The sequence below is a fragment of the Dama dama genome, chromosome 6, assembly GCF_033118175.1.
Source record: "Dama dama isolate Ldn47 chromosome 6, ASM3311817v1, whole genome shotgun sequence".
Lineage (NCBI taxonomy): Eukaryota > Metazoa > Chordata > Mammalia > Artiodactyla > Cervidae > Dama > Dama dama.
This window is the reverse complement of record NC_083686.1, coordinates 31,242,240-31,253,246: the sequence shown is the minus strand read 5'-3', so window position 1 is coordinate 31,253,246 and position 11,007 is coordinate 31,242,240. Positions and strand designations below refer to the sequence as shown.

The following is an 11,007-nucleotide window of genomic DNA, read 5'->3' as shown; positions in this document are numbered from 1 at the left end:
CCTGGTTTTGTGAAGGACAAGCTGACATAATGTTAAACTATCTTCCCCTTAGAAATGTACTAACTTAGGGTATAAAAGCTATGGTAAAAAATAAAGCATTGCCAGACTCTGCCAGACCCTGCAAACATCCCCGTCTCGTCATTCTCTCTCTCTCTCTCTCTCTCTCCCCCCCCCCCCCCCCCCACAGACTTGGCCCTATCAAGGCGGGTCTCACGTGTCTTCTCTCTCTCTCGCCGACGCCTTTCATCCTCAGGGTGCCCCCTGGATCCTGCCGAGGCTGGACCCCAGCACTATCCAAATGAAGGATAATCTTCAAATGAAAAACTGAAAAACAGTGTTTTGTATTCCAAAGGGAACAAAGTCTAGTATGTGATATGGAAGGAAATCGACAGTGTAAAATGCGCTTTACAGCAGAGTAGAAATTCTATCAGGCTCCTGATATTCCTGATTGTCAAAGAAGCTCTGTCTAGAGTGTGTTCTGCATTAGTTCTTGTGAAGTTCTTTTAAAGAATATAATATTGATTATTGAACTCTAAATTACATTAGATATTTAAGAAATATTCAACGTGATCAGTGTGGAAATAGAATTAATCATTATGTTCCTGAGGCCTTACCAGCATCTCAACTGGTTGAACTAAAAGCAATGAATAAAGGAAAGCACTAAGTCTTTAATGGTAACAATTTCCATGTGTTTATTCATTTATCATATCTTTTTAAAGAATAGTTTATTTTAAACCTTAATTCTGAATCATGTAGCATATTTTTGGAGTGAAGATTGGACAAGAATCCAGAAGAAAAGGAGAGAAATCTTTTCAAATCAGTGGCTGGATTTAATCACATGGACTCTGTCAAGGTTTCTAGTACAACTGGTAAAAAACAAACAAACAAACAAACAAAAGGCAGAGAAAGACTACTCTCTCTTTTTCTTCTTTGCAGTCTTACCATACTTCCAGCAACAAAACAGGCAACATTTAGTGACCAGGAATGCAACAGTTGCCACACAGGCCAGCAGGAAGCCAATCACATCCAAAGAGTGGTGCTGGTACCAGGTGAGGTCATGGAAGGCTGGGCGAAGGTGCTTGGCTCCTTTGTGGTGCATGACAAACTCAACCCAGAAGACTGCTCGGTCCAGGGGTTTCACAGGCTGATCATGGTGAATTCTTGATAACTTCATAGCATTCTCTTTATAGCTAAAATTGAATATATAAATAGCAACCTGTAAAGTTTATTAAAGACATGATATACCTAAAAAAGTTATATATTATTAAAATATATTGCATAATCAATTATATGATAAGTTGTGTCATAATTTATATCACCAAGGATAAGAAAAGCATATGAAAATTTGTATCCTCTTGAGATATTTCTAGATATGATGGTCCATTGGCTGGAATCTGTTGGATGCTTTAGAGTCTCGGCAATTATTGGTAGTAGGAGAGAAAATAACTTCCAATTGAAAATAGCATTCTCTAAGTACAGAAATAGGAATGGGTTAATAGAATATGTAGCTTTAGAACATAGAATTTTGATCTAACTTGTTGAGTGTGGTATTGGGAACATGATAGTGTAGGAAGCAGCATGGAGGGGAAGGTCTATGAAAAATGAACCCTTTCCTACCCCTTCACCCTTCCCCAGGTTTGGTCTGGAGTGCCAATGTTAGCAAGACTTCAGCAGTAACATGAAATGGTTTCAGTCTCTGATCTTCATAGTCCTGACATTTCAGATGAAAGCAAGAAAATTTCATGTGACCGTCTAGGCAAGAAGTAGGGCCTGAGACTGAATAGATGCTGGCATTTTTGCTTCAGGCTAAAGAGGGTTATGTGTTGAAAAGCAGAAACATTACTCTGCCAACAAAGGTCTGAATAGTCAAGGCTATGGTCTTCCTAGTGCTCCCATACCAGTGTGAGTGTTGGACCATAAAGAAGTCAGGAGGCTAAATAATTGATGCCTTCAACTGTGGTTCTGGAGAAGACTCCTGAAAGTCCCTCGGATAGCAAGGAGATCAAACCAGTCAATCATAAGGGAGATCAACCCTGAATATTCACTGGAAGGACTGATGTTGAAGCTGAAGCTCCAGTATTTTGGTCATCTGATGAGAACAGAAAACTCATTGGAAAAGTCTACAATACTGGGAAAGATTTAGGGCAGAAGGTGAAGAGGGCCTCAGAGGATGAGACGGTTGGATGGCAACACTGAAAATGAACATGACCTTGGGCAAACTCTGGGAGATGGTGAGGAGCAGAGAGCCCTGGCATGATGGAGTTCATGGGGTTGCAAAGAGGAGACACAACGGGGCGACTGAGCAACAAAAACAATAACAGAGGGCTGCACCTGCAGGGGTGAGATGGAAGGCTGCCAAGACCTAGAACAGCAACCCTTCCAAGTTCTGTCAAGGAACAGAAGACCACACCAGGGTTTTGGCTGAAGGCTTTGATGGCTGACTTATAAGCAAGATTTCCTTGGGTTTGTGAAGGCGGGATGTTATTCACCCACACCAAAGTGCAATCATCGTTGATAGAGAATACAGAATTTTAAACTGTAGAAAATCATAGGAAAGCATGTAAAAAATTTTAGGAAAAGAAGTATACACCTTAAAAAGATAAACAAAGCCTTATTACCCTTTCATTTAAAAGAACAAAGGCAGGCCTTTCCTAATACCAAAGAACTTAAGGAATAAGTACCTCTGAATACATCTCAGGAAAATAAATAATAGTGACAGAAGTTCCAAGACAGATGCAGAAACAAAATATTTATCAAATAAAAGGTCAATAAAATAAATAGATATACTCCATTAAAACATAAAGTGCATCATTAAGTACATACAAATATGAAACTAATGCTAAATGATATTGGAAATTGTGGTCATGGGCAAGATAAGTACGTTGCAAGCTTTGATAATATTGCTCTGATAATATAGCAAAGAAATAAGATGTGGTGTTTAAGAGACATTGATGGAAGCTGGTGCTTGTTTTAAGAGTAAAGTAAGTCAGAAAGAGAAAAACAAAAATCATATATTAATATTGTAACCTTGAAAAAAATAGTACTGATAACCCTCTTTGTAGGGTAGGAATAGAAATACAGATATAGAGAACAGATTTGTGGACATAGCAGGAGTAGCACACGGTTGGACGATTGAGCGAGTAGCACTAACATATATACAGTATCATGTGTAATGTAGACAGTGTGTTAGAAGCTGCTGTACACCACAGGAAGCTCAGCCTGGTGCTCTGAGGCTTCCTAGGTGGCACAGTGGGTAAGGAATCTGTAGGAGAAGCAGGAGACACACGTTTGATCCCTGGGTCAGGGAGATCCTCTGGAGGAAGAAATAGCAAACCACTCCAGTATTCTGAACTGGAAAATATTACTAACAGAGGAGCCTGTTAGCAGGTAACAGTTGATGGGGTCAAAAAGATTTGGACACGTCAGAGATTGCCACAAAATCACAGAGGGGAGGGATGGGATGGAGGTCGGAGACAGGCTCATGAGGGAGGGATTATATATATATATAAGTACTTAGCATGATTCACTTTTTACTTGAGAAGGGAATAGCAAAACACTTCAGTATTCTGCCTTGAGAAACCCATAAACAGTACGAAAAGGCAAAACAATATGACACTGAAAGATGAACCCCCCAGGTCAGTAAGTGTCCAATATGCTACTGGAGAAGACAGAGAAACAGCCCCAAAAGGAATGAAGAGGCTGACCCAAAGTGGAAATGACAGCTATTTGTGGATGTCTCTGGTGGTGAAAGGGAGTATGTCAAGGCTGTAAATTGTCACCCTATCTATATGCAGAGTACTTCATGAGAAACGCTGGGCTGGATGAAGCACAAGCTGGAATCAAGATTGCTAGGAGAAATGTCAATAACCTCAGGGTGGAGATGAACCACACTTATGGCAGAAAGTGAAGAAGAACTAAAGAGCCTCTTGATGAAAGTGAAAGAGGAGAGTGAGAAAGTTGGCTTAAAGCTCAACATTCAGAAAACTAAGATCATGGTGTCCAGTCCCATCACTTCATTGCAAATAGATGGGGAAACACTGAAAACAGTGACGGACTATTTTTCTGGGCCCCAAAATCACTGCAGATGGTGATTGCAGCCATGATATTACAAGACGCTTACTCCTTGGAAGGAAAGTTATGACCAACCTAGAGAGCGTATTGAAAAGCAGAGATGTTACTGTTCAACAAAGGTCCGTCTAGTCAAGGCTATGGTTTTTCCAGTGGTCATATATGCATGTGAGAGTTGGCTTGTGAAGAAAGCTGAGTGCTGAAGAATCGATGCTTCTGAATGTGGTGCTGCAGATGACTCTTGAGAGTCCCTTGGACTGCAAGAAGATCCAACCAGTCCATCCTAAAGGAGATTAGTCCTGGGTGTTCATTGGAAAGACTGATGTTAAAGCTGAAACTCCAATACTTTGGGGCACCTGATGCGAAGAGCTCACTCATTAGAAAACACCCTGATGCAGGGAAAGATTGAAGGCGGGAGAAGAAGGGAACGACAGAGGTTGAGATGGTTGGATGGCATCACTGACTCAATGGACATGGGTTTTGTGGACTCTGGGAGATAGTGATAGACAGGGAGGCCTGGTGTGCTGCAAGTTCAGAATGCTGCTTGTACACACACCAAGATGTGTTCCCAGGGCATATTCGGGTCTAAGACCTCCAGCTGGGGATATTCCTTGTACAAGAACATAACAAAGATAGTTCAAAGTAATCAATAAAATGAGAGATGTGACCGGGGACACAGGAGGCTGATTTTATCATGGCACAACCTATACTTTCTGCATGGCAAGACATAAATAAAAGTGAAGTGACTCTGAGCAACAGGTGGCTAAAGTACTGGACCTTCAGCTTCAGCATCAGTCCTTCCGATGGAAATTCAGGGTTGATCTCCTTAAGATGGAATGGTTGGATCTCCTTGCAGTCCAAGGGACTCTCACCAGTCTTCTCCAACTCTACAGTTCAAAAGCATCAACTCTTCAGTGCTCAGCTCTCTTGATGGTCCAACTCTTCCAACCATACAAGCCTACTCGAAAAACCATAGCTTTCAGTAGAAGGACCATGGCAAATAGATGGGGAAACAATGGAAACAGTGACATACTTTATTTTGGGGGGCTCCAAAATCACTGTGGCTCTGAATGCAGCCATGAAATTAAAAGACGATTGCTCCCTGGAAGAAAATCTATGACAGAATTAGGTAGCATATTAAAAATCAGAGACATCACTTTGCCAACAAAGGCCCATCTAATCAAAGCTAAGTTTTTTCCAGTAATCACATACAGATGTGAGAGGTGGACCATAATGAAAGCTGAGCATTAAAAAAATGATATTTTTCATCTGTGGCATTGGAGAAGACTCTTGAGAGTCCCTTGAACTGCAAGGAGATCAAATCAGTCAATCCTAAAGAAAATCAATCCTGAATATTCATTGGAAGCATTGATGCTGAAGCTGAAGCTCCAGTACTTTGGTCACCTGATTGAGGAGTCAACTCATCTGAAAAGACTCAGATTCTGAGAAAGACTGAAGGCAGGAGGAGAAGTGAGTGGCAGTGGATGAGATGTTTGGAGGGTATCACTGATTCAGTGAACATGAGACCGAAGGCCTGGAGATAGTTTAGGATGGGGATGCCTGGTGTGCTGCAGTCCATAGGACTGCAGAGTCGGACATGACTGAGCGACTTAACAACACGTTGTTGCATGGTGGAAACTAATGCAACATTTTAAATAAGTTATCTCCCAATTAAACATAAGTTAAACAAAAAAGAGAGACACTGATAAATAACTTGATGGTGAAAAGTCATTCAATATTTTAAAATTTTAAATGCTTATAAAAAGTTTTAATCTCTGATGACAAAGCATATTTATAGATTTATACAAAATTTCTAGTAAGAATTTATCTGATAGATAAAAACAATTGTCCAACTCTGGCAAACCTTTTTAATTTTAATATAGTTTCTTGTTTCCAAAGAATATATTTGTTTTATTTATGTGAAATATAGTTACATAATAAATGCAATCCTTCATTATTGAGAATTTATTTATTTGTCTATGATCACAGCTAACTACCATGTGGTACAAAGTTCCCCAGAAATTACATATTTTATTACTCAAAGCCTGTTCCCTATTACTCAAAGCTTGTCTCTCCAGTCTTTCAACTCCTAGACCTGGAAAACACCACTCTACTCTCTACTTCTACGAATTTGAATTATTAGGCTGCATAAATAAGTGATGCTAAATAATATTTGTCATTCACTGACTTATATCACCTAGCACAATAACATGTTTTCAAATATGGAAGTATTTCTTTTGTCTTTTTTGCTAAATGATATTCCTTCACATACATACACCACATTCTCTTTATCTATTCATTCATTGAAACACACTGAGGTTTAATTCATACCTCGGTTTTTCTGAATAATAGAGCAATTAACACTGGGGTGAAACTATCAAATTGCCACCATCTGTTGGATCATCGAACATGCAAGAGAGTTACAGAAAATCATCTACTTCTCTTTTATTGACTATGTCAAAGCCTTTGACTGTGTGGACCAAAACAAACTCTGGAAAATTCTTAAAGAGATGGGAAAACCAGACCACCTGACCTGTCTCCTTAGAAATCTGTATGCAGATCAGGAAGCAATGGTTAAAACTGGACATGGAACAACAAACTGGTTCCAAATAAAAAAGGAATACATCAAGGCTCTTTATTGTCACTCTTCTTTAACTTATTTAACATATATGCTGAGAACATCATGAGAAATCCTGAGCTGGATGAAACACAAGCTGGAATCAAGATTGCCAGGAGAAATATCAATAACCTCAGATATACAGATAACACCACCCTTATGGCAGAAAATGAAGAACTAAAGAGGCTTTTGATGAAAATGAAAGAAGAGAGTGAAAAAGTTGGCTTTTTATAGCTCAACATTCAGAAAATTAAGATCATGACATCTAATCCCATCACTTCATGGCAAATAGATGGGGAAACCAGTGAAAACAGTGACAGACTACTTTTGGGGGCTCCAAAATCATTGCTGATGATGACTGCAGCCATGAAATTAAAAGACACTTGTGCCTAGGAAGAAAAGTTATGACTAAACTAGACAGCCTATTAAAAAGCAGAGACATTACTTTGCCAACAAAGCCAATCTAGTCAAAGCTATGATTTTTCCAGTATTCATGTATGGATGTGAGAGCTGGAATATAAAGAAAGCTGAGTGCTGAAGAATTGATGCTTTTGAACTGTGGTGTTGGAGAAGACTCTTGAGAGACCCTTGGACTGCACGGAGATCCAACCAAATCATCCTAAAGGAAATCAGTCCTGAATATTCATTGGAAGAACTGATGCTGAAGCTGACACTCCATTACTTTGGCCACCTGATGCGAAGAACTGACTCATTGGAAAAGACCTTGTTGCTGGGCAAGATTGAAGGAAGGAGGAGAAGGGGACGACAGAGGATGAGATGGCTGCATGGCTTCACCGACTCAGTGAACATGAGTTTGAGTAAACTCCAGGAGTTGACGATGGACAGGGAGGCCTGTGGTACTGCAGTGCATGAAGTTGCAGAGAGTCTCACACGACTGAATGACTGAACTGAACTGAACTGAAGATGTCTCTCCATATTCTGTTTTCATTTCTTTAGATATATAGCAGGAAGTGAGATCACTGGATAGTGGAGTAGTTCTACTGTTGATCTTTTGAAAAGTTTCCGTACTGTTTTCCATAGTAGCTGCACCAATTTACATTCTCACCTGGTGTGCAGTAGAATTTTTCTTTTTCTAAATCCTCACCTCTTAGACCATATCTTTTAATGATGGCCATCCTAAAAGTTCTAAGCTGGCTTGCAACTCAACACTCAAAAAACTGAATCCATTGTATCTTTTCCCATCACTCCAAGGCAAATAGAAGGGGAAAAATTGGAAGCAGTGATAGATTTTATTTTCTTGGGTCCAAAATCACTGCAGATTGTGATTGCAGCTGTGAAATTAAAAGACACTTGCTCATTGCAAGGAAAACTATGATAAACCTATACAGCACATTAAAAAGCAAGGATAACAGCTTGCTGACCATGGTCCTTGTAGTCAAAGATATGGTTCTGCAGTAATCATGTTTGAATGTTATTTCATACATGCAGGCTCAGTTGTGTCCTGCTCTTTGGGACTCCACAGACTAAAGTAGTCCAGACTCCTCTGTACATGGAATTTTCCAAGCAAGAATACTAGAGGGGGTTTCCATTCTCCAACCAGGGGAAGATTTTCCAAGCAAGAATGCTGAAACGGGTTCCCATTTCCTACTCCATGGTTTGATCACTCACCTAGGGCCAGACATCATGGAGTGTAAAGTCAAGTGGGCCTTAGGAAGCATCACTATGAACAAAGCTAGTGGAGGTGATGGAATGCCAGGTGAGTTACTTCAAAAACTAAAAGATGATGCTGTAAAAGTGCCGCACTCAATATGCCAGCAAATTTGGAAAAGTCAGCAGTGGCCACAAGACTTGAAAAGGTCAGTTTTCATTCCAATCCCAAAGAAAGGTAATGGCAAAGAATGTTCAAACTACTACTGCACAATTGCACTCATTTCACACCCTAGCAAAGTAATGCTCAAAGTTCTCCAAGCTTGTCTTCAACAGTATACAAACAGAATTTCCAGACGTTCAAGCTGGATTTAAAAAAGGCAGATGAATGAGAGATGAAATTGCCAAAATCCACTGGATGCTAGAAAAACAGGAAAATTCCAGAAAAAAAAAATAAATCTACTTCTGCTTCATTGACTACGCTAAAGCCTTTGACTGTGTGGATCAAATCAAATTATGGAAAATTCTTCAAGAGATGGGAGTACCAGACCACCTTCCTGCATCCTGCAAAACCTATATGCAGGTCAAAAAGCAACAGTAAGAACTGGACATGGAAAAATGGACTGGTTCCAAGCTGGGAGAAGAGTACTTCAAGGATGTATATTGTAAACCTGCTTATTTAACTTTTATGCATCATGCAAAACGCTGGGCTGGATGAAGCACAACCTGGAAACAAAATTGCCAGGAGAAATATCTATAACCTTAGATATGCAGATTACATCACCAAATGGCAGAAAGTAAAGAGGAAATAGTCTCTTGATGAAGGTGAAAGAGGAGAGAGAAAAAGCTGGCTTAAAGCTCAACTTTCAAAAAATGAATATCATGCCATCTAATCTCATCACTTCATGGCAAATAGATGGGGAAACAGTGACAGACTTTATTTCTTGCGCTCCAAAATCACAGTGGACAGTGAGTGCAGCCATGAAATTAAAAGAATCTTGTTCTTGGAAGAAAAGCTATGACAAACATAGAGAGTGTATTAAAAAGCACAGAAATTACTTTGCTGACAAAGGTCTATATAGTTGAACTATGGCTTTTCCAGTAGTCAGGTGTGGATGTGAGAGTTGGACCATAAAGAAGGCCGAGCATCAAAGAATTGATGCTTTTGTGCTGTGCTGTTGAACAAGACATTTGGGAGTTCCTTGGTCTGCAAAGAGATCAACTGGTCAATCCTAAAGGAAATCAATCCTGAATATTCACTGGAAGGACTGATGCTGAAGGTGAAGCTCCAATATTTTGGCCAACTGATGTGAAGTGCTGACTCATTAGAAAAGACCCTGATTATGAGAAAGATTGAGGGCAGGAGGAGAAGGGCTGAAGAGGGCTAGATGCTTAGATGGCATCCCTGTCTCGATGACATGAACTTGAGCAAGCTCGGGAGATGGTGATGGGTAGGAACGCCTGGCCTGCTGCAGTCCATGGGGTCACAGAGTCGGATGCAACTGAGTGACTGAAAAATGCCATGAGATCTCCTGACTCAGGGATCGAACCTGCATCTCCTGCAGCAACTGCATTGACAAGTGGTTTCTTTACCACTGAACCGTAAAGAAGGCTGAGCACCAAAGATTTGATGCTTTCTGATTGTGGTGCTGGAGAAGACTCCTGAGAGTTCCTTGGAGAGCAAGGAGATCAAATCAGTCAATCCTAAAGGAAATCAACTCTGAATATTCATGGAAGGAGTGATGCTGTAGCTGAAACTCTAATACTTTGGCCACCTCATGTGAAGAACTGACTCACTGCAGAAAACCTGATGCTGGAGCAGATTGAAGGGAAAAGGAGAAGGGGTTGGCAGAGGATGAGGTGGTTAGGCATGTATTTGAGCAAACTCTAGGAGATAGTGGAGAATGGAGGACCTTGTCATGCTGTAGTTAATGGGGTCACAGCGTCGGACACAACTTGGTGACTGAACATCAACAACAATTCTAATAGGTGTGAGGAGGGATTTTGACTTGCATTTCATGATGCTTAGTAAAATCAATCCCCTTTTCAAGTACCTGTTGACCATTTATATGTGTTCTTTGGACAAATAGGTAACTCCATTCATTTAAAAAAAAATTGCTATTGAGTAATATGTGTTACTTATTTCTTTTGTATATCAGTCTATATCAGATGTGTAATTTTCCAAATATTCTCCAATTTTGTACATTGCCCTTCATTTTGTGAATCATTTATTTTGCTGTGTAGAAGCTTTTGAGCTTGATATAGCCCCACCTTTTGTTTTGCATTGGTTCCTTGTATTGTTGGTATCATATCCCAAAATTTCTTGCCAATACCTTTGTCAAGAAACTTTTCCTCCTGTTTTTATAATAAAAGTTTTATGGTTTCAGGTTTTATGTTCAAGTCTCTAGTCCATTTCTAGTCAAGTTTTGTAAGAAATGCAATGTGGTGGTTTAGTCGCTAAGTTGTGTCTGTCTCTTGTGACACCATGGACAGTATACAGCCAGGCTCCTCTGTCGATGGGATTCTCCAGGAAAGAATACTGGAGTGGGTTGCTAACTCCTTCTCCAGGAGCACTTCCTGGCCCCAGAATTGAACCAGGGTCTCCTGCATTGAAAACAGATCTTTACCAACTGAGCTATGAGGGAAGTAATGTAATATAAAGGTCCAAATTTTTTTCTCCTGCATATAATTATTTAGTTTCCCTAGTACTACTT

At 40.1% G+C, this 11,007-nt stretch overlaps 1 protein-coding gene across 1 annotated transcript in view; it reads right to left on the bottom strand.

The window, feature by feature from the left end:
* Window positions 1-689: 689 nt before the first annotated feature.
* LOC133058838 (UDP-glucuronosyltransferase 2C1-like) overlaps window positions 690-11,007 on the bottom strand; it is a 33,721-nt gene continuing 23,403 nt past the window's right edge. Inside the window, exon 6 of the mRNA XM_061145842.1 lies at window positions 690-1,190. Within this exon, the coding sequence (XP_061001825.1) occupies window positions 911-1,190 (280 nt within the window). The 3' untranslated portion in view covers window positions 690-910. The remainder of the gene's footprint in view (window positions 1,191-11,007) is intronic.